Source organism: Magnolia sinica, chromosome 7, assembly GCF_029962835.1.
Source record: "Magnolia sinica isolate HGM2019 chromosome 7, MsV1, whole genome shotgun sequence".
Classification (NCBI taxonomy): domain Eukaryota; kingdom Viridiplantae; phylum Streptophyta; class Magnoliopsida; order Magnoliales; family Magnoliaceae; genus Magnolia; species Magnolia sinica.
Window position 1 is genome coordinate 69,491,589 of NC_080579.1, and position 25,184 is coordinate 69,516,772.

The 25,184-nt window shown below is 40.7% G+C and overlaps 1 protein-coding gene across 4 annotated transcripts in view; it reads left to right on the top strand.

Moving 5' to 3' along the window:
* The window catches only part of LOC131251431 (translocon at the outer membrane of chloroplasts 64), a 63,796-nt gene that overhangs the window by 24,393 nt on the left and 14,219 nt on the right, over positions 1–25,184 (top strand). For 3 of the 4 annotated variants that reach the window (XR_009173858.1, XR_009173857.1, XM_058252120.1), the window contains exon 4: positions 18,272–18,397. The exons of the other annotated variant lie outside the window; for it this stretch is intronic. Coding sequence is in view for 1 of the 3 variants with exons in the window: in XM_058252120.1 (XP_058108103.1) it covers positions 18,272–18,397 (126 nt within the window). In the remaining 2 variants the exon portion in view is untranslated. The remainder of the gene's footprint in view (positions 1–18,271; positions 18,398–25,184) is intronic. 4 annotated transcript variants of the gene reach the window in all.

Sequence of the window (25,184 nt, forward strand, 5' to 3'; positions counted from 1 at the left end):
TAGGTGGGCCACACCATGGGAAACAAACTAAATCATAAAACCTCTCAAGTTTGAGTGGTGTGTTCTGCTTGAGTTTTGGCCTTTTTATTTTTATTTTTATTTTTTACTTTGATTATTATCTTAATCTTGGTGAGACGCACTTGATAGAAGGGTTGGATGGAATATACACACCAGGATGGGCCCTACAAACAAACCCAAGGTTGGTACTCTCCTTACCCATTGTTACCTCTGGTGTGGCGCACATGAGTTGTGGTTCGAGCTAATTTATTTCTCTAGGATCTAAATCGCACGATGCATCTGACGGACAACGGATGTCACACTTACAACCTAGTACCCCACTGCATAAAAAAATTCCGGTCCCATGTTGACACATAGTGAAAACGTTTTACATGTGTCAAGATGCAGCGTCTCAATAACAGCTCCCTTGGAGAGTTTCACGGGGAGTTCTCACTGATATGGGGGAATGATCACAGTTGGTGAGCACATGGTAACTCCCACACGTGTGAGCGTTGCGGGGCCCACTAATGATGTTTTGTTAGCATCAAACCATGAATCGATATTCTGTTTAGGCTCATCACCTTAACTATATGAACGGAGAGTCATCATGATCAAAAACTCAAATGGGGACAAACCACGGGGTGAAATGTAAAATCACATCGAAAGAAATATATGTACGTGGTTTGGCCCACCTGCGTTTCGGAACAGTCTATGTTTTGATTTATCTTTTAATCTTGGTGAGAAACACCCAATGAATGCGTTGAACGGAATATAATAATATGGTGGCTCCACATTGATGCGGGACAATTAACCACTTGCTCTAAAAGCTCGAACTGTTAGAGCATGGCAAATCAATCCCTTTATCTCATAGCCCATGCCCCACATCTCATGGGTTAGGACCTCGGCCGAATCCCCCTCGCGGGCCCCAAATCACATGGGTACTGCCTCACATGAGCCACTCGCCTCACACGAGCCGCCTACCCTAAGAGTGTCCCCGCATCCCACAGGCAACCCCAATCGAGCTCGGTGTGAAAATGCCCTTGTATTAATCACCCCTGGTGAGGAGTCTTGAACACGAGACCTCCCGCTCTGATACCAATTTGATGCAGGACAATTAACCACTTAATCTAAAAGCTCGAACTGTTAGAGTACGACGAATCAATCCCTTTATCTCATAGCCCAGGCCCCACATCTCATGAGTTAGGACCTCGGCCGAACCCCCATCGTAGGCCCCAAATCACATGGGTACCGCCTCACACGGGTGGGCCCCGCCTCACATGAGCCACTCGCCTCACACGGGCCGCCCACTCTGAGTGTGTCCTCGCATCCCACAGGTAACCCCACTCGAGCTCGGTGTGAAAATGCCCCTACATTACACATTTTATATCCATGGTGGGAGTCACCCTCCCTAGTGTCCCCAATTGATCCCTTTGGTATGGCTACATTTGAGTTATGGATAAGTTTGGAATTTGGTATCTAGACTTAATATGGGCAGGCTCATATAATGGATGGGTTCGGTGTGACTCAAATATCATAGTGGCCTCAGAGAGCTCAAATTATGTTAGGTACCTTGTGTTCCAGCAGATGTGATAATTCTCAATATATATATCTGACAACAAGTTATTTGATAGTTTGGTAGTGTATGAAACTCAATACGCAAGCACTTAAAGATTGTAATGTCACACTTATTGACTTTGGAAGAATGGTGGACTAGCGGTGGAGGGAATCCAAGTTTATAGGATGGGCTGGTTTCAACTTGATGAAGAAACTTCATTTCATCAAGCAGAAGTTAAAAGAATGGGCTGCAGGGGTGACGACAGCTGATAAAGGTAGGAAGAAGGCGATATAGGAAGGAATCAAATGGCTAAGCAAGGTATTCAATGATGGTAATGGTGGTTGTAATGTCACTGTCATCGCTGTTATGATCCAGTGATGCAGGACATGAAATTTTAAACATGATATGCGAGATTCCAGGCTTTAGATCATACCAGTTCAAAACAATCACACAAAATTCCACATCCCACACAAAGTCAAGCACTCAATCAAGGGGAATCTATGGGGCTCCAGGCCTACATACGCTAGGGCGGATCAATCAAAATTATAGACCAAACAAGAATTAAAAGAGGATAAATTCATCCACACATGCATAGAAATAATTCCCCTAATCCAAGGGATTCAGAAATTTCAATTCGGGAAACCCTAAGGTTGAAGAAAGGGTATAAAATTGGGGATTTGAGTAATTTAGGGTTAGGTTTAGGGATTTTGGGTGAAAGCGGAGTGAAAGAGAGGAGAGAGACGAACTAGAGAAGTACCGCATGTGTGGACAACAACAATGGTCTAGACATACGTGCGTGTGATCCTGGTCGCTCGTGTGTGGGGCCCACTATTCAGAAAAAGGCCACCTTGGTCCTGGTTGGCCAGGGATGGATTTCAAAACCCCTAAATCTCAGCTCGATCCGATGCACGGTTTATGCGTGGTGCTTTGCCGAAGTTTCAGCCCTCCTGCAGGGATAGATTCCAGAAATCTGCTGTAGATGGGGAAATGCCTACAAATATTGATGGATTTGTAGATGGAATGCTTGTAGGAAAAGAGAAATATGAATGGTGAAAGGTGGGGGCAAATTGGGATAGGTGTGGCTTCGCACCACGGTAGTCATCCCTTCGAGAAAGGGAGAGTTTCACACTCAATTGAATCTCCACAACTCAGGAATTTAGAGGAGCAGAAAACGTAAAAATTTTATTAATCTTCATTGAATAAAAAAGACTACAAAGGGTGCCTATTTATAATAAAACCCTATACTCCAAAACTCGCGCCATGTGCGCAACCTATTACTTGGTGTCGAATTAATAAAAAATAACAACTAATCAAAGCAATCTAAACCGTCCATGATACTCCTAATAATAATAAGCAAAACGCAAAGTACTAGATTAATTAGAATAGTGGGCCATGATCATGAGAACCCATGATGGGATTCACACGACTATCAGATTCACTCTAACGAACCAAAACGCAGTCCTCTAACTAGGAGGCCCTCTCTGGACGTCGTCATCAATCCAAATTGATAGTGGGGCCCTCATCCTCCTTGCGTACTTGCATAGAGGAGGTGTGCGTGTGCACGCGATGTCCCCATCAATTATCCCCAGCTGCGAAGGTTTCGCAACTGGCGAAACAAAACTCTTGGACCGCTCCGAGATGTAAGGATCAAGTCTCTGAAGCTCCTCCTCAGCGAGCCACGTACTGTGTAAAGCTGGGCGTGACTTTCACTTGACTAAGAACTTCTGAAACCCGCCATCCGATGTAGATATTATCTGATGGTCTAGAATATCCTCTATTTCCTCTCTGGGTGTGGGAAGGGTAGGTATGAGAGGTAGAGGTTTGGAAGATGGGTCAGGAGGGGGCCATGGATTAAGGGAAAGGTTTGGGGATTCAGGATGGTTAGGTGACAGGCTGGACAATGTATCAATGGTCCCCTGAAATGCTAGATCCTTTGCGTTGAATGTGGAACTAAATCCTATAAAAGGTGGAAGATGTACCGCATACGCATTGAGACCGTTTCGTTTTATAATTTTGAATGGTCCAGCGCTACGCGCGTATAATTTACGAACGACTCCCTGAGGGTACCGCTCTAGCCTGCTGCAGATCATCACAGAGTCCCTTCCATTGAATTCCTTGAAACGTTTATATTGGTTTGCAGAAAGTGTTTAATGTTTATTACTAGCTATGATCTTCTGCCTGATTTTTTGATGTCATGAATGAATGTGATGCGCAAAAGACTCTGTAGGCTCTGACGGCCTATAGGACAGTGACATAGGGATATGATCAATAGGTTTCCTAAGTTTATAACTAGTAACGACTTCAAAAGGACTTAGACCTGTAGACCTATCGATAGAACTATTAAACACAAACTCGGCTATAGGTAGTACGGTGTCCCACGTCCTGGTGTACTGTATATCCCTCATAGGGGGAAACTCATCCGGTAGATCATCAGGAAAGATATCACTAAACTCATCCATTACTGGAATGGCCTCAGTGGGTAACTCTACGCTAGCCTCTGTTGCACTCTCTCTAGCCATAAGGTCGTACATGTCGTACCACTTAAAAAGATGGTCTATATCTGCAAACCAATCTTGAAAAACTTTAGGGTCCAAGTGGCCATCAAACGTGGGGGCATCTACTCTTAACTCCTTTGAGAAGTTGCACATAGGGGTCATAGTGGTCTTAATGTACCTCACAAGGTAGGTGCATGGGTGCGTGCCCATAACCGATTCTTTGGCCACCTTCATTCCTTGGTTTATCCTCCTGACCGCCTGCTTGAGATTGGGCGTCTTCCCCAATGGTGGGGTTTGCCCTGGTGGAGGTCTCTAGTTGGGTAATGCGCACATCAAGCTGTTCAAAGTGTTGGTCCATACTTTGTTCCAAACGCTTACCCAAAGACTCAAACTGCTGGGTTAGCTTGTTCATTGACTCTTGCGATTGCTCCATGTTTAGTGTAGAGTGCGAGCCAAAACCACGACCCGTACGTGTGGGCATACAACTACTAACTCAATCTAAGGACCTTCTACTATGACTATATGTGCCTAGATAGGACTAAATGCTCCTATAGGACTCTATATGGAGAAAATGACACAATACTACTCAATTTCCAGCAACCCATCCGTCCAAAAAATCTGTCAACAGAAAATCCAGCAAAGAGATATGTGGATTTTCTAATAGCAGAAAATTCAGCAGCCTATATCAGAAATTATGGACCTCTAAACAACTCTATATAATGTTACTTAATGCATAATGGACACAATGCATTCCCCTACAAGAACCCTAAGCTCTGATACCAATTTGATGCAGGACATGAAATTTTAAACATGATATGCGAGATTCCAGGCTTTAGATCATACTAGTTCAAAACAATCACACAAAATTCTACATCCCACACAAAGTCAAGCACTCAATCAAGGGGAATCTATGTGGGTCCAAGCCTACACATGTTAGAGCCGGATCAATCAAAACTATAGACCAAACAAGAATCAAAGGAGGATAAATTCATCCACACATGCACAGAAATAATTCCCCCAATCTAAGGGATTCAGAAATTTTAATTCGGGAAACCCTAAGGTTGAAGAAAGGGCATAAAATTGAGGATTTGAGTAATTTAGGGTTAGGTTTAGGGATTTTGGGTGAAAGTGGAGTGAAAGAGAGGAGAGAGACGAACCAGAAAAGTACCGCATGTTTAGATAGCAACAATGGTCCAGACGCACGTGCATGTGATCCCGGCTGTACGTGTGTGGGGCCCACTATTCAAAAAAGGCTACCTTGGCCCTGATCGTCCAGGGATGGACTCCAAAACTCTCAAATCTCAGCTCGATCCGATGCACGGTTTGTGCATGGTGCTCCGCCGAAGTTTGAGCTCTCCTGCAGGGCTAGATTCCAGAAATCTGCTGTAGATGGGGAAACGCCTGCAAATATTGATGGATTTGCAGATGGAATGCTTGTAGGAAATGAGAAATATGGATGGTAGAAGGTGGAGGCGAATTGGGATAGGTGTGACTTCACACCACGGTAGTCAACCCTTCGAGGAAGGGAAGGTTTCGCACCCAATTGAATCTCCACAACTCAGGAATTTAGAGGAGTCGAAAAATGCAGAAATTTTATTAATTTTCATTGAATAAAAAAAAAACTACAAGGGGTGCCTATTTATAATAAAACCCTATACCCTAAAACTCGCGTCATGTGTACAACCTATTACTTGGCGTCGAAGTAATAAAAAATAACAACTAATCAAAACAATCTAAACTGCCCATGATACTCCTAATAACAATAATAAGCAAAGCCCAAAGTACTAGATTAATTAGAATAATGGGCCACAATCATGAGAACCCATGGTGAAATTCACATGATTATCGAGTCCATTCCACGAACCAAAACGCAGTCCTCTAACTAGGAGGCTCTCTCTAGACGTCGTCATCGATCTAGATCGATGGTGGGACCCTTCTCCTCCTTGCGTACGTGCGTAGGGGGGGTGTGTGTGTGCGCGTGATGTCCCCATCATGCAAGCCGTAACAGCCCTCTTTACAGCTATGATGGCCATTTTTTTTAAGAATACTGTATTGGCATCATAATGGGCCATTTTCCATAACGCATAATAGTGGCCACCATTACATTTACATAACGACTGTTATGCAACTGTTTTTGGACACCTTAACAGTGAGAGGGCTCTCTACTACTGACTGCTTGAATAGGATGGTGCTTCAAAAATGTATGAACAACCATCGTCTCAGGAATGAATCTCTTAGAGACAGAGATCTAAGGCTTTAGGGTTGAAGACGGGGGATCGTAATGCTGCTTTCTTCCACAGGGTAGCTAATGGTAAGAAAAGGAAAGCATCATATCTATCTACAGATAGGGTGTAGCAAAATAGAAGATCCAATAAGCAGGAAGAAGTTTCATTTTATAAGAAGTTGTATGCATCTGACCGTTACTCTGTTAGCTTAGGCCTACTCTCAAAGGGGAGGACTTGAAATCATCGATAGAAGATGCAAGAGCCTTAGAAACTGAATTCAAGGAAGAGGTGCCGAAGGCCATAAAGACTACGGATCCAGACAAATCCCCAGGTCCGGGTTGCTTCTCAATGAGCTTCGCTGGGCAATGGTGAAAGGTGACCTGATGGTAGTCTTCAAACTATTTCATGAAAGGGGTAAAATTATTGTCTGATCCTGAAGGAGGGAGTGGAAGACTTATCTCAGTTTAGGCCAATAAGCTTGATAGGTAGCATTTAAAAAAATTAGCCAAGGTCCTGGTAGAGCATATTAAGAAGGTCATTCCCCTTCTCAAGGTACGTTTATCTTGTATAGACAAATTCTGGATGGTACTCTGGTGGTGAATCAGAGTATCCATTTTAGAAGGAAACAGAAAAATCAAGCATTAGTTTCTAAGATTGATATGGAGAAGGCATATGATCATGTCGATTAGCAATACTTGATGTATGTGCTTCAGAAGATAGGTTTTGGGGATGAGTGGAGGAGCTGGATGATAGCTTGCATTTCGTCAGCCTCTTTCTTTGTGTTAATTAACAGTTCCCCAGTTGGTTTTTGTATAAGTCCTCGTGGGCTGAGGTAGGGAGATGCCATATCTCTATTCCTTTTCTCAGTGGTGGCAGAAGGTTATAGCATTTTGATGAAAAGAGTAGAGGCATTGGGTATGATCAAAGGTTTTCGCACAAGTCTGGCTATTTTTATCTCACATCTTCAGTTTGCCGATGACACACTGGTTATGTGTGATGCATCCTCAAAGCAACTTACGAATCTGAAGGGGCTGTTATGGAGCTTCGAAGCTATATTTGGCCTTTAAGGTGAATCTGGGTGAGAGCATGATGTCAGGAGTGGGTGTCCATGACAGGAAAACAAGATGTCTAGCTTCCATTCTAGGATGCAGAACCGGTGCATTCAATTATGTACCTAGGTCTCATCATCCATTGCATCTGGCCCATAGTGTGCTTTCGGCACTAGAATCTCCCTTTGAATGACTGGCCATGGATCTCAACGATGGCACATTCTAGTTCCTCCATTGCCCATGGACGTACAAAGGCGAAGCCTTGAGGAGTCATTGTCTTCTGGACTTAAGGGATCCTGACGTCCATAACTTGCCCACAGCGTCCAAATACAGAAAATTCTCAGTCCAATCTGGCAGAAATTTCTTGAAGAAGGTCAGATAAATCTCAAAAGCTGGGGCTAACTTCCTTTTTGCGTTTCTTCTTCTTTGAAACGATCGTCCACCCTCCCTCATTATAGAGCCCGGGATTACATGGCTCCTCATTGAAGATCTTTCCCTTTCCCTTCCTCATCGCTGATCTTCTCCATGCCCCTTTCTGCTGGATCTATCTTTTCACCCTTTCCCTCCTTCGTCACTTCACCGTAGGCAGGCTCTTGATGATTCGATGTGGTCATTGCCCGCGGGAGAAAAATCTTTTCCCTGATTTGTAGGTTCTTTTTGGGTTGGCGTGGTGTATAGTGAGAGGACGAGGTGCCATGGGAAATTATCGGACTGTCAAGAATAGTGGATAGGTAATTGTATTAGCAATATATGATATCAATATTATGATTTGAATAATTGATATATGATTGTACTAGCAATACAATTGTACCATTTTTTGAATAATTTCATAGTCCAATGCTTGATAGATAATTGTGCTAATATATGATATCAATTTATGACATATATTAACAATTTATACAAAAAAATAAAAATAAAAATTCAACATCATAGCTTACAGTAAGTCAACCCGGCATACAACATTCTGACCAAAGAATGGTCCAATACACTATTTAATACATGGTACTAGGAATACAATTGTAATTTTTTGAATAATTTCATAGTCCAATGCTTGATAGATAATTGTGCTAATATATGATATCAATTTATGACATATATTAACAATTTATACAAAAAAATAAAAATAAAAATTCAACATCATAGCTTACAGTAAGTCAACCCGGCATACAACATTCTGACCAAAGAATGGTCCGATACACTATTTAATACATGGTCAAAACACAAAAATGATAGATTCTTGGATCTCTCTCTCCCTCTCTCTCCCTCTCTTCTATTTTTCTGATATTTTTCCATTTCTTTTTTGCTAAAAACAATTTCTATCCGATACAGCTCAATACCGATATGCAATGGCATATTGTATCATTTTTTGGGTAGGCTGATATGCCCGCTGATACCAATATTCGGAACCATGGCGGCAACGCTTCAAGCAGTTAAGATGATCCTTGATTTCAGCCTCAGTCTGTTGGTGATTGAAGGGCATTCGAAAAATGCGATTGTTTGGGCCAAAGGTAGCTCATTTCCTTGGAGATTTGCAAACACTGTTAAAGGGCCTAGGGACTTCAATTCTGTGTTCTGTTTCTTTCAACCTCATCCATATTGAGGCGAATGAAGAGGCAGATCAGTGGGCTAAAAAGGGTGCAGTTGGCAGTGGAATGGAGATTTTGGACAGGCATTGAAATTTGGAATGGTCATGTAAGGGCTGGGTGGGGTGTCTCTGTTTAGTCAGAGTGGTGCACTACAGTGCATTGTAATATTTTGTTTCTGTTTTTGTTCCCTTCTTTGGTGGGCTGTGCTGTTTTCTCCTCTAAATAAATTTTATTGTGCATAAACAAAATATGGTGGAAGACATTTTGGAAGGCTACTCGCTGAATGCAGTTTCTCAATGAAAATCAGCAGAATTCCTTCATTTATAGACGTTGTTTCCGACCTTATTGCCAATCTGGAAATGGCTTTGGGTTGTATTCCTGGGGAAGCAAATGATCTCGCTGATAAGTTAGTGTAGGGTGCTCAATGTAGCAGTATTGTGGCAGAGATGATTTCTGTTCCTTCTGCAAATTTCTTTCCTCTTTTGCCCTCTTTTAATAAAATGCATTATCGTAATCTATAAAAGAAGAAAAAAGGAAAAGAAAAAAAAGGAATCTATGATTCTATTCTATTATTAAACAGCCTCTGTTTTGAATGCTTCTTCCTCTCTAGAAATTTTGTATTGTTTTCAGCCTGACTGCACAATAGTAAGGAAAGTCATTTCTGTCACGCCCCAAATCCGGGGATGGACAGCTTCCGTGATGCCCCGAATCCGGCACTCGACTTCCATACACCAAGTCCCGAGTTCGGCGCACCACGAGGAAGATTTTTTTTTTTTTTTTTTTTTTTTTTTTTTTTTTTTTTTTTTTTTTTTTTTTTTTGTATATACATATAATAATACCTGAGCATGAAGATCCATGGTCAAAATACTAAGTAACACTTTCCATTATAAATCCTGATGGTTACAAGTACAATGCTTTCCAAAAGGTACACAACGTCAACATTGCCAAATCAAAAAAATAGATACAATGCATTGAGAAAGCTAAGTCTTCCAAGCTACTCCTGTCTTGAAAAAAATGGGAAATAGGAAGCTTAGGCAAAAAGCCTAGTGAGTACACGCGTGTGTGCAGTGTGTCCTACATACAAGCAAGACAAATATGCTACAAGGAAATCATAGATGATGAAAGGCGTGTAACACGTAAGGTATGATGGCAATGTCAATGCAATGCATATGCATCATAGTAATACTCCAAGTCAATACTACCAGCATCACCAAGTCATATTTTCATTTCTCCTATACTACAGCCATAACCGTATTACACGCATCTGTAATCACTCATCATCATCATATTGTCATACCATATCATAATTGTATATCTCGGGAAGCACCATGGTCGACACCCATGCACCAGACGCTAGTAATCGACCTTGCATACCCGCCCTGTGGTGGACTTCCACCAACTGTATATCATGGGAAACACCGTGGTCGATACCCATGCACCAGACACTAGTAATCGACCTCACATACCCGCCCTGCGGTGGACTTCCACCCGGCATGCCAGTAGCGGACTTCATTCGCGCTTCTCCTCGTCTGCGAGTCTGACCGGTCCCTGTTTGCACCTCAGCCCTTAAGCAGGTTGGACCCACCTCTTCTCAACCCGACCTCGTCAGTGGGAGTCAAATCCATGACCCATGTATCCACTCGACCCGACGGTGAGGCAACCCTAGCTAGCATAGGGGTTTAGGGACTTTCAACCCAAGGGGCACATCATCCCCTACTATTTACACACTTCTGGTGTCCCGTTCATTTTCAGGGATAACCCAAGTCATCATCATAGATGTACATTTCATCGTCAAGATCCAACTCATGTTATACGGCACGACTGTGGTATTTCGATCATCTGTATGTCATGATTATACATAAATTCAAGCAACCATGATAAGGCATACGTTCAAGTGCATGTGGTATGCATATAATGTCATGAGTTTAGGGTTTGCTTAACCTTTAAGGCAAAAATGACGTATAATCATCATATGCCACTATCAACTATATCAATCCATGATCATGTGACTAAACTGAAGAGGACATGTTCTTACACATGAACAAATGTATTGAAGTACACTTGCACATACCATCATTCCATAGTACATGAGTATGATCAATATCAACATGGTTAAGTAGATGAATTTAGTAAGTTAGGGAGTGGAACAACATTAATCAAGTATTAAATCACATGCTTCTATTAACCACAATTACTGACATCACTAATATCATCCATAACTATCATAATCACGGGCATTAATTGTAATAAGAGTTACACCATATCCTTCGCAAGATAGATATTCCATTAGTGGCTTTGGCCCGATATGATTTTCTTCTATTGGGACCACATGGTTATACCCTAATTGGGCCTTATGGTTAATGAGTGGTGGTGATGCAAAGTACATGCACCAAGTGGTTATGAGATAAAAGGCTTAGACATAACATATAGTAAATGAGCCACAGGATGAATGGTGCTGGCAAAACTCATATTATGTAGTGAACTTCATCTTCACGTGGGTTGTTAGTAGATTGGATTTACAAATAATTATTGTAGTAGTCCTACAATGGTTTGGTAGGCACATGTAAACTTCATAAGATATAGTGAGCCCCAAGTTGAATGAATTGGTATATAATATACACATAAGAGTTACGGTTGGATAATGCGGGTTTGTCTTATACAACGTAGTAGGTCCTACTTCCAAATGGTACTACAAGCAGATGGGTCCACACATAAACATTACGGTGGGTCCTAACAAGTAGATAGTATAGGTATCTCACATAAATTAAGGTAGTACAAGGAAGAACAGTTCAGATGCACGAGGCACACGTTAACAGGCTTCATCATCAAGCTGTTTGGTTGGCAAAACAATTGAACAGTGTGGATAAAATACATACATTGAGTGGGTTCACAAGTGTTTGAAAGTTATACGTTCAATTAACACTATTTCATGTCGTCTAACTTATTTAGGAATTGGATCTAGGTCATTTTGGAATCATATTCTAGATTTAGCTAGCCTAATGAATAAATGATGAAATATGCAATACTCACATCAAGGTAGGGTCCATAATCAATCTGACACACGCCCTAAGTTCACATACAGAATAGGTTACACCATCAGCATAGTCCACGAGCTTGAGCAATCACACAATTCTCATATGCCCACATGGTCTTATGGCCACTCCATTATCAGAAGTCCGTATGGTTGAGTGGCCACAGAAATGTCACTCTACTTGTCATAATGAGAGACTTAAGGTGAGATGGTTACTTATTATTATTATTATTTTAATTATACCATAGCTCGCATAATGGGGCAACCACTTTACTAAACTTTCACATAGTCAGGTGGCCAGTACCACAATTTCACATAGCTTAACAGTCACCTAAGCACCACATGATCATATGGTTGGGCCACACATTCCCCACATACCCACATGATTTACGGCTATCCACGTCACGCATGATCACAAGATTTATAAGCTATATATTCAACACCATTTCGCCAAATCTACCTGCCATTTATCCTGTCAGTGATCATATGGTTAAGGGCCACAACAATCATAAATCCACTTAGACAAGTAGTTATACAATTGCCCCAATTTCATATAGTTAGGTGGGCTATAAAAATCATACACTCACATGGTGTGGTAGCCTACACAACTTCCACCAATTCACATGACTAGTTGGGCCACCCAAGATCCTAAATTCCTATAGTGTAGTGATCCACATGATTCCTACCAACTGACGGTCTAAATGAGGAATAACTATTACAATGGGCACCATGAAAACGACTTAGATTGCAGTAAATATATAGGCAGCCCCACACTCTAAAATGATCAAATCAAAATAGATGAATGGCTGATAAAACATGTATATTAGGTGGTCCATGATCGGTTCAAAAGAATAGATGGATAGATTTCTCACAAACACTACTGCAGCTCTAGGAAATATTTAACGGTGGACAAGTGATCAATATTGCTCCCGTGGCATGAGATTTGGATCTGACTAGACTATGGGACCATACCCTAAAATGATAAGGATAAACCGATGAATGGCATGGATCTACATCATACTACAAGGTGGAGTCCATGGTCAATGAAGCATCCCAACATATAGGGGCACACTAGAGCCTAAGAATTTCCAATGGTTATTACTACTATTTCTACTTGTAGCGTGGCCCACCTAAAATTGAGTTCTACTTCATCTTGTGTCTACGAGCAGGAGGTGGGCCCACTTCCCAAGTGACTGGAAAATATAGGCAGTGTGGGTATACAACACATGCACCTAGGTGGGCTTCACATGCATCACATTATGTCCAGGAAAGTTTTCATTTGTAAGCATGCAAGTCCCTTTTCTTCTTCTTATTATTATTATTATTATATTTTGTATAATTGTGGGTCTCATTGACATGGTGGGGTTCACCCCATGAACAATTTGTACAACAAACAACATCATAGCTGATACCACCCATTAGACGAATGACATGGATATAAGGTACATACGTCGGGTGGGGCTCATAACACATGGATGGTCTAAATGATGGACGACTTGGATATAAAATACATGTAACGAGTTGGCTCCACGGTCTAATGGCTAACCCAACTTTACTGACAGTTACACATCAAAGTATAACTCAAAGGATTTAATAGTAGGGATTTTTATTCCCACTGTTTCTTATAGTGTGATCCACCTAAGGTGTGGATCTACCTCATTCTTTTTCTCATGACTTAAAATGGTCCGAAGGAGTGGATGAATGGCCCAGATATACCTTTCATCACCAAGGTGGGCCCCAGAAAAATATAAGTATTTTGAGTACAATTTCCATTGTCCAAGTGGCTTGGCTTGCATGAACTTCTAATCGGCCTGATTTTTGGGACCATATCATAATGGGGCTAGTAAGATGGATGAATGGTGTGGATTTAGTACATACATCATGGTGTGGCCATGATCAGCCCCACAAAACTTTACCCTAAAAGTGGGCAGGGACCGCCGTCTGGACGGAGGACGTCACCTCCTTCAAACCTTTCTTTTCTATTTTATTATTTTATTTTATTTTATTTTTAATTATATTATCGTTCTCATCAAGGTGGGTCACTTGAGAGATCCAGTCCATCCATTCTGTATGTCCCACTTGGTTGAGGGGTCAGTCCAAGTTTCAGATGTATCCAAAGTTCAGCTGGACCCAAGAAAGTATTTTTATGTAATTTACCTACTCTTCACATGATTTTAGATGGTGTGGGCCACCTGAGTTCCATATACAACTGATTTTTGGGGGATCTCATCATTTAAAGGGGACCCATCAACTGCACGGTGCTGATGATCGACATACATCATGGTGGGGCCTATGGCTGGGACCCACGGTCCCTGCCTATCCAAGCAGCAGGAGCTGCAGCGTCCAGAGGACGCTGGACGTCAGTAGCAACGAGGGGCTAACGCCCCTTGCCTATATATATATATTTTTGTTTTACTGTGGTTTTTCATAGGTGGTGTGCACATCAAGATGATCCACCCCATCAGTTGGATTCTATGGCCCGATATGGATCTAACAAGCCCAATATTTAGCATTTTTTGACGTACAGAAACATCACAGCGGGCCCTAACAATTTATCACTATTAAAATAGTCTTTTTGATGGTGTGGCCTACCAGAGATTTGGATTAGGTTCATTTTTTGGTTCAACGCCTAAGTTGAGCTGGGGAATCGGATGGACGACATGGATTAAATATATATATCGTGGGTGGGGCCCGTTGTGGACCCACACCCCTTCCCTCTTTTCTTTTAAGCAGCAGCAGGGACGCTGCTTGCTGCAGCGTCCAGGCAGCGACAACGTCCACGTCTCTTTGTTTTATTTATTTATTTATTTTTATTGTGTGGTGTACACATGTGTGCATGGGTGTGAGTGTGTGTGTTTGGCCAGCCCAATGGGCCACACTTTGAACAGTTTGGATGGCCTACAAAATTCTGGTGGGGCCCAATATCAATGGGTCCCACATAAAGTCTATAATAAATTATTGTTATTATTAATCTTTTTATATGTATTTTCCCACAAATCCACATCATTAAACACATCATTATCATCATATCATCACCATTTTTTATCATCTTTTTATATGTATTCTCCTATGTATCCACACCATTGATCACATCATTATCATCAAATCGTCACCACTAATAATCATACAAATAATCAAAAAGAAAACAAACCAAGAGTAGAGTGGGTGTACTCACCTTGATGAATTAGATGGATGGAAGGAATGGAATTGATGGTTGAGATGGATGGAAAGGATGGGATTGATGGAGTTGATGGCCCACCAAGATCACTCCTCTCTCTCTCTCTCTCTCTCTCTGTAGAAAAATGGTGAAATGTTAAGGAATGAAGGGATATATGTAAAGAAATTGTTAAAATGTGGTTAAATTCAATTAATGTGATCTTAGTTAGCTTAGACTAAGATTATGACAATTAATTCATGATTTGTAATTAATGGTGGATTAAAGGAGCATGGGATGGCATGGTGTGATGATGTCATACATAGGGTATGGAATGGAAAGTTGTTGACTTTGAGGAGTACATGAGAGATGGGAGGTATGGGTGTGTGACATCACACACATGGGTAGAGATTCTCTCACCCATGTGTGGCATGTGCATGTGTGTATGACATGTGTTATGCACATGTGTGGAATGGAGTATATGGCGCTTTGCGCATATGATACACTAATGATTCTTCACAGCGTATCTCACTAACGGTGTATCGTACAGACGCATGGGTGGTCTCTACGTAATCGCAACGACGAGGCGATCGATATGAAATAGGTTTCGAGGTCTTGAGGTTCTGGTCAGTCGGGTGTGTGCTATGAACGGCCAATCCAGGTCTAGCTAAGGGCATCGATCATCGTGTACATATACATAGAAAATGGTACGGAATGGACGGGTGATGCAGGACATGGAAAATTAAATATGATATGCAAGATTGCAGGCTTAGATCACACCAATTCAGAAACAATCACACAAATTCCACATCCCACATGAAAATCCAAACATTCAATTAAAGAGGAATCTATGCGGGTCCAAGCCGACACAGGCTAGGACTGGACCAATAAAATTATAAACCAAACAATGTCAAAGGGAAATAAAATCAACTACTCATGCATAAAAATCAGTCCCTAATCCAAGGGATTCCCTAATTTCAATTCAAGAAACCCTAAGGTGATAAAAAGGGGCAAATCAATTAGGGATCATGTAATATAGGGTTAGGATTCATGAAAAAATGACTATGAGAGGATAAAAGAGGATAAAAACCTAAGCCAAAAGATGATCCCGCGTGTGGACAACAACAATGGCTCAAACGGACGTGCGTGTGATCCCGGCCGCACGTGTGTGGGGCCCACTATTCAGAAAAAGGCCACCTTGGCCCTGGTCAGCCAGGGATGGACTCCAAAACCTCCAAATTTCAGCTCGATCCGATGTACGGTTTGTGCGTGGTGCTCCGCCGAAGTTTCAGATCGCCTGCGGGCCGAAATCTGGAAACCTGCTTCAATGAAGAAATCTGATGCAACAAAAGGACAAATTCAAAGTACGAATGGTGGGGGAAGATGGAAAAAAAGATGATGGAAGATGGGGGTAAATTGGGATCGATGTGGCTTCGCACCACGGTAGTTAGCCCTTTGAAAAAGGAGGGCTTCGCACCCACTTTTGAATTCTTCCACAACTCACGAAGAAAGCAGAAAAATAAAGCAGAAATTTTTTTATTAACTTCAATGAATGAAAAGAACTACAAGGGGTGCCTATTTATAGGGAGAACCCTATACCCAAAAACTCGCACCATGTGCGACAGCTATTACTTGGCGATTAAGTAAACTAAAATAAAAATCAAACAAGGAAATCTAAAGTGTTCACAATGTTCTAAATAATAACCATAAGCAAAACCTAAAATATAAAACCAATCCGATGAGTGGGCCACGATCATGAGATCCCATGGTGGGCTTTTCTTGACTATCGGGCCACTTTTCTAAACCAAAACTTGTTTTCTAGCTAGGAGGCCCTCTCTGGACGTCATCATCGAGCCAGATCGATGGTGGGGTCCTCCTTCTGCATACGTACGTGCGTAGGGGGGGCGGCGTGAGTGCGCGTGTGCGCGTGATGTCCCCATCAACGGGGTGTTACAATTTCAGTCCCCATATGGAGCTAAATTCTCGATAGTTATCTTCGCAATGGGTTCCTTGGGGACACTACACTTGTACCTCTATAATAACAGATACAAGAAATCTTCTTCTCCAAAGTTGGTTTTGTTCAGTGCTCAATCCCAGACAAGGTATTCCATGATGGTAATGGTGGCCATAATGGCCACCACCGTTATTATTACGATATAGGCCATAACAGCCTTTACAGTCTTTAAATAAATAAAAAATAAAAAACCTTTTTTGGCCACATAACGGACCATTACAGGCCGTTTTTTCGTAACAGCTGTTACGACCCCATAACGCATAATGGTTACAATTACATGACGGCCATTACATAATCATTTTTTACTACCATGATCCCAGATTTAAGAGCTGTGGCCAGCTTTTTACAAGATCTGGGGATTCTGCACTTAAAGAAGCTTGGCTCTTTACCATTGAAGTAAGTCTGGCTTCCAACATCCTGATTATCAAGATGATTGCTTAATTTCTGTCACAACGTTTGCTATTATTTACTTCGTTACATTCTTTTCTGTTGCATATATTATTAATCAAGAAAAACTGCTCTATGCCTTTCATGTGTGTGTGTTTTGTTCGGTAATCATGTATCAGTGGGTTTCCAACTAATTTGAATTGCCGACTACTCCTAGTATGATGTTTCATGTGTTTGGGTGTTTCATGCTTGGTGTTTTGCTTGAGAACAGCCCCTTCATGACCTACATTGCTTGCTCACTCATTGGGGGATTGTTTTGGCATGTGATGGCATCAATCGGAGCCTCTGCCATGGTCGTTTCCAAGAGCCCTGTATAAAGAGGAGATTGATGTCTGGTGTGCAGTCGATCATGTAACTTCTGCCAATCTACCATTTAAATGTCAAACCCCAAATTGTTGGGAGAATGGCTATGATGATGATGAAAGACAGCTCTATGCAAGGGTGTCTGTTGGTGATTGATGGCCGGTGGCTATCATGTGACTGATGGGTGGGTCAGTAAGAGCGCCGGTACTGGCTTTTGAGTGAGGATGCCAATTGTAGATGTTCCAAAACAATTTACTGTATGCATAGAATACCGTAAGCTTATCTAGTTTTTGAACCCTTGTTGTCATTGAAATTTATGGCAGATTTTAGATTCTGAGGCAATCCATGAAGATAACTAATGCTGTTTATATAAATTCTTTAGTGCATCTTTTTTCTGACTGACTGTCAATTACAGGTGTTGATAGTGTTGGTGGTGTAAGAGTACCTGGGGCCTTTTGTGGTATATTAGGATTCCGACCTTCACATGGGGCTGTTTCAAACATCGGGGCTATTCCCGTCTCACCGAGTCTTGACACTGTCGGTATGTTTTGGAAGGATTCCTGTTAATTCAAATGAGTCGAAGATATATTTGTTCTCCAGATAAACAGTAAACTTTATGTGGTTGAATGATACTTTCAGAACATATGCTATTGTTGTGTTACCGAAAAAAGAAGAAAGAAATAAAGAACACATGCAATTGTTGTTCAAGCAAAAATAAGGTTGCTTGGTTGGTGGGAACTTCCTCTTATGCTGTTTTTCGGAGAACGAAGTATAAACTGCATCTTAACTTAGTGATCCTGATTGGAGTATTTCTATTGCACTTAGCTGTAAATGGATCAAATGCTGGATACTTGCATCTTACATCATTTCTTCACTTATTGTCATCAGTTCACAGTATACCACTATATTTTAAAGTGTTTCAAATAGCGCTCATAGTGTACATTACGTAGCGTAGCTAAATAGCGTAAATCTCCCATAGCGTATGCTACAACTACATAGCATCTAACATTTGTAGCATACGCTACAATGTAATTTTTTAAAAAAAAGATGAGAACATTTATTTTTTATATTTTTAGTTTTGTTTGTTAAAAATAGTGTAGAACTCATATTAAGAAAAAAAAACCTTAAAATCTAAACTTTAAAAAAATAAAATCATTCTTTGTTTACTTTCACTTTTTTTTTTCTTTTCTTTTTTTTATTATAAATTTTTATAAATTTTTTTTTATAAAATTTTTATAAACATGCACACACCCCCACACACTCACACAGTAGTGGAATTTCACCACCTATGGGTACTCAAACCCTTGACCAGGTGTTGAAACTCCTAAGAGTCTACCACCATAGCAAGAGTAAGGACCCATCTTTACTTTCACTTAAAATGGTGGTGATCCTTTGTTAAAGTTGGTGTGAAACTCACGATAAAAAACCTTTAAAACTAAACTTAAAAGAAAAAGAGTTTCGAAAGAGGGTTTTCGAAAGTCGCTCTTTGTATAGATGACATCCGTATTGTATTTAATACTCTTAATGTAATGCCTGGGTTTTCCATCTCTAGAGTACAGTACTCTTGCGACAAAAACCTGAGCGTCACACTTAGGGGAAAAATCATACCTGGATGTGTGTAACACCTCGCATATTTCACCATACTCGATCCTAATGAATATGTGGGTGTTACTGTTACAGAACCGTACAAATTCGATTAGATACCCTTAGGAAGCTTATGTATTGGCCCAATCACCTAAATCTTGGGCCTAACCTTGAGATCTATTCATCAAGGGCCAAGATCTAGGCAACCCACCGTCGATTAATCAGAATAACCGTAGCTTAATGAAGATCCACCTAAAATCAACATAACAAATGGATTAGATCTTGATTATCCCATGTACATAATGCAAATTGACCAAACTGCCCTTATGGCCTACAAATTGATAGCTTAGGATAATCATGGCCAAGTCATCATTTTCGTTAATCTTGTGAAGACTAAATGATAAACTTAGATCATCTAGACCCTATCCATATACACAAGAAACCCCACTTCCCAAATCACCCTAGAAACGGTTAAATTAACCAAACAAGCTCGAGACCGCTCATTAGTGGGCCATCAACCATGAAGCTCTAAAAAAGCATTCGTCTTAGCGAGCTTGACGTCCCATACAGATCGGATGGTTGAGACTGTATGCTAAATCGTTCAACTTGGAACCACAAGTGAGCACATGAGAATGTGTGAAGATCCCTAGTAGAGAATGGAGGTTTCCTAGATATTTCCAAAAAGGAAGTTTGGTTACACTAATTTAAAATTATTCGATGTTGAGACATTCAGACCGTTGGCTTGCTATCAAATCAAGGATATCAACCTTAACTATCGTTCTACGGATATCCCTATGACTCGAACCGGTAGCCCCTACTCACTAGCTTTCTTCTCTCTCAGGCTTACGACAGGATCTGGACACCACCAAGCTCGATGAAACTCGACCCACAACGATCCGGAGTGGCGAGACCTCTCCCTCTCACTCCTCTCTCTCTCTCAGTTAGGATGGTCGCAACTGAAGGAGAGAATATATATATATATATATATATATATATATATATATATATATATATATAGCCCCCTCAAAAATAAAGGTTTGGTGGTTTGCAGGTATATAACCAATGGGAGTCTGTCAGTTGGACCGACATTTTTGTCGGTCAAACCGACAGAACACAGGTTCCACTCATGTGTAGCTATTCACAGTCGGTTGAACCAACATAGTACTAACTTGTCTTGCAAAGGGGGGTCTTTCTCTCTATTCTCGGGTTCGAGGGACTGATCAATGAACTTTCTTGATTAACCTGTGAATTGAACATTCAGTGTGGTCCGTTTTAACCAGAATTTTATCTGATCAATGACTAGGGATCTAGTGGATTATGGATCCAATGATATTGATTTTTGGATGGTGTGACTTGTTTATGTGCAAGGTTTACTTAAGTTTCAGGTTCCTAGAATTAAGGTTTCGCTCATGGTCTCTAAGTCTTCGAGTTTAAAACATGTGTATGCCTGAGGACAACCAATATCCGAGCATTGGAGGGCCAGGGTGTTACACTTAACCCGTGGGATTTTTATTTCTTTTCATACTTGTGAGTTGTGACTTGTAGTTTCAATTAGACATTATTAATTAAAGTACTTTGATTTTTTATTTTTTATTTTTTATTTTTTAAGTGGTTTGCTTAGAAAGTTGTCGATGTGATAATTATTTGATTTGGTTTATGACTTTATATGTGGATTGGCATTTGATTAATAATAATTAATAACTTACTTGAATATGCTTATACTTGAAAAATGAATCATCTTTTAGGCATTTATATAATTTTTTCTTTTTTTCTTAATATTTATCATATTTTTTCTATATTTAGATTTAAAATTAGATGTATCATGTAGTTTACGCTATGCTATTTGTGCTACACGCTACAAAGGGTTGAAAGCTACGCAACACGCTACCGCTATTTAAAACACTGATTGTAACTCCTGCAAATACAATGTTGGTGGAAAACTATACTCATACGAAAGTGTTGATGTTACCTTCTGCTCCACCAGCTTATTTTTCTCCTTAAATTAAACCATTATACCTTCTCCTTTATCTCTTACTGATTTGGGCTTAACAAATCCCATCTATAGGAATTTTAGGCCATAGTAGTAAATTTATGTCGTTTTTAATATCCATGATTACAAGGTTACTCACCCACACATGTGCACTTGCACACACCCATACACATATCCACACGCACACACATCCATACACACATATCCATACATACCCACACACAAACACCCCATACATGCATGCATGCATACATACTTACATTCATACATACACGGTGCTTTCCCTATAATTCCCACTGGCAACTCTTAATTGTAAGGCATTTTGCGTTTGTTGTTTTTACTTGTTTCTGTTTCACGTTTTGTGCCCTGGAACAATTGATTGAACCCTTGACTTTGTGAAGCCACTCACGTAAAACTTTGGTGGTCTTAGTTTGATTCCCCACAAAGCTAATGGTTCTAAACATATCGTCTTTATCTCCTTTAGGGTTTGATGTGATGCAGTTGTGTACTTGTGTTAATACCTTCGAGTACAAATATGGAATTGAACTTTAAACATAAATATTCAAATATTACAACTTAGATGATTGATTTCCACCACTTTTTTTTTTTTAATGAGAACAGGGTGTCCCCGCCCCATTTTTAGGCCAGTTTAATCCCTGTGGATGCACGCAACCGCCTGCAAATCACATGCATCGGGTAATCCCACGGAGAGGAATTGAACTCGCGTCTGTGGGGAGCAAACCCACGATGCTAGCCATTCGCCTGAACCCCGTGCCTGTTTGATTTCCACCACTATATGCTCTAATACTTCTCGATTGATCCAATGAAGTTAAAAAAATAAGGAAATTAAAGGGAAAAAAGGGTAAAGATGTGGAATTAAAGTCACAAACCCTAAGGGAATCTCCACCAGTAGGGTCCTTGAGGCATATCACTACTATTTTCTAGAAGAATCTTCTCCTAGTACTTGTATCCATCTCAGGAAACAAACAATTTAGTTTTATTCAATAAAAAATATCGTGGCATATGTATGGGGTTATTGAGCCATGTTAATCCTACTTAAAATCAAAGAAACCAAGTCTAAAAGTCTATTGGTCCTCCCTCAAAACATTCCTAAAATATCTCAAACTTGCAATAAACGCCTTTTAAAAAAGGGTATACTAAATAAGGAAACTGAAATAGAAAAATCCAAATACTTAAAAAGTCTTTACTTACTAACTGTATGGTTGGATATATATGCAATTGTATGGAATGCAATTTGCTATAGGGTTTGTATAAACGATAAAAGCTCTATATCCTATACTGATTGTGTATGGTATAAATGGCATCCTGTCGTACTTATGGGCCCCAGAATCCAGTCGTATGGTATATAGAGCCATTCGATTGACTCTGTATGCCCACGAGTCAATCAGACCATAATGGATTATCCAATTGGATTGGGCACCAGTCCAACTAGGACCACAAATCATTGCCTGATCCAACTAGGACCACAAATCATGGCCTAATCTGATTACAGGAAGTAGTGGGGTCCACTGTGGACTCAATTTAATGATCCAGCATCAGTTCCTGTCTTCCTGATGGCTTGGAAAGAACTTGTTGTCGAGTTGGAAGCTGGTGTTGATCCTTGATTCGATTCATCTTTATGGTGAATCTTTGACTGCCTTGGAAGTCGACGATGAAGTCCCCGTTGTTGACTTGGTGTGATTTTTGATGCCCCTTTTCTTGTTATGACTTCTTGCAGGTGTTGTCTTCCTAGGTCTCTCATTCATTGTTGCTGGCTGCAACATCACCTGTCCTGTTCATTGTTGGTGTCCACTTATTTCTTGGCAACATCATCTATGGTCGTCTTTTGAATCATCATGAGAGTTTCTGACTTGTTGCAGTACATCACCTTGCATAGGCTTTAGGATTGATCTTCTTCCTTTTGTGCATCAAGGCAAATATGTTGTTAAAGCTGTTGTTCTATACTTTGTGATCATACAACCAAAGTGGGTTTTAAGAGCGATCATACAAACAATGGACGGCTGAGTAAAATATGGTAATCTCTCATGGAATGTCATCATTCCAAATAGACGCAGTGTAATGTGGTCCAAAACGAGTAGTTAACCAAACATTGGTGGTGTACTGGAATTATGGTTTTAAATAATTTGTTATAATATGACCATACAGTAGCTGTATCAGTTCACAATGATACAGGGCAGATACAGGCTGGCTCATATCCAATTGGCAATTTTTTGGGAGGTGGGGAGCAATACCTATTGTGGTGTGGAAGTGCAGGAGTGGAGCTGTTTTGGATTGGCCTTGGTGCTGAATATTCCCCGCCTAGGGGGCTGTTACATCTGACGGCTACCCTTTATTGCTGCTCTCGGAAGTCTTAGAGAAATGTGAAAGGGATCGTGGACACTATGAGGTCACCTGCCATCATCTCCCTCTGAACTTCTCCTTGTAACCCATTCCATTTACAGGCTACTGCTTGCCCTTCATTCCTCAAAGTGAACAAATAAGCAACATCATTATTCCAGAGATTCTTGCAAATCATAACTTCAGCTTGTCGGTCATGGATTGCAATCTAAAGTAGTCTCCGACAGTTGTAAACCAATCATAGAAGATGCTCTAATTGAGCTTCCTGAAGAGGTGTTCAGTCTCCACTATTATGCACTTTGTTAGATCATCAAATCCTGGAGAGTATCCCACTTCAAGAAAGAGGTGCTAGTTCGGATTATTGGGCTGTTGCAGCACTGGACCTGTGGTCCTTGCCAAGTATGACATGGAGGCTATTATCCAGGGCAAGGGCTGTGATCATATCCATAAACTCTTTCCTCTTTACTCGGTGTAGGAAATTTGGGTTGAAGGGTAGAGAGTTACCTGTTTCTGTGTTTTATGTCAAGTCTGGGTGCTCCCTTGATACTCCATCATCCTTTGCGTCTTAGTTATCTTCCTTTGTTCTATTCTACAATGGTCACGTGATTTGTTGAGCTACCATCATTTCCATTATCTGATGGAACATATGCTAAGTCTTGCTTTGACCTTCTCCTGCCATCTCAGGACTAAGGGCTTGTTTGGTTTTCCAATTACAACAGTTAATGGCTGTAAATGAGTAATGGTTATTTACTCTTGTACTTGTGTGGTGACATCACTTACATTTGACTGCAATAATGATTTTGCTACATTGTTTGTTTCACCCAGAAATCACTATAAAAATAGTAATTTTATAATGTGAAAATGTAATGATTATAATTTACTTTGCCTACATCATTACAAGTGTATTTGAGTCTCGATTTACGAGCCATAATTCCTGTTTAAACAAACACATGGGAATGATAATAATGGCTCATTTACTTTGCATTTCATAGGACATTGGAAAGCCAAACAGGCCCTAAGAGAAATCTCACTTCTAGTGGGTGTCAACTTCTGGTACCAAAGTGGATAAGCTGATGTGGGTAGTAAGGTTTATATTTGGCATGAATGATGTATGAGTCAATTGCAGGATCCTTTTAGCTAGGTGCTGCTTCTGCTCCTGCTTTCTACTCATTTATAATTGTTTACATTTTGAAACAGATACTTACCTGTTCCTGCATCCAAATCTGTTGCCACTTCGCTTCACGCTTCGTGCAACTATATTACAGGTCTATGGACAAGGTTGAAGGACAGGTTTGGAATGTGACAGGTTCGGTTGAAACATGAAAGTCTAGAATAAGAGTGGGCTGAGAATTGGACCAGAGGGGATAGCGTGCGGGTATTTTGGTTAGCACTTGGG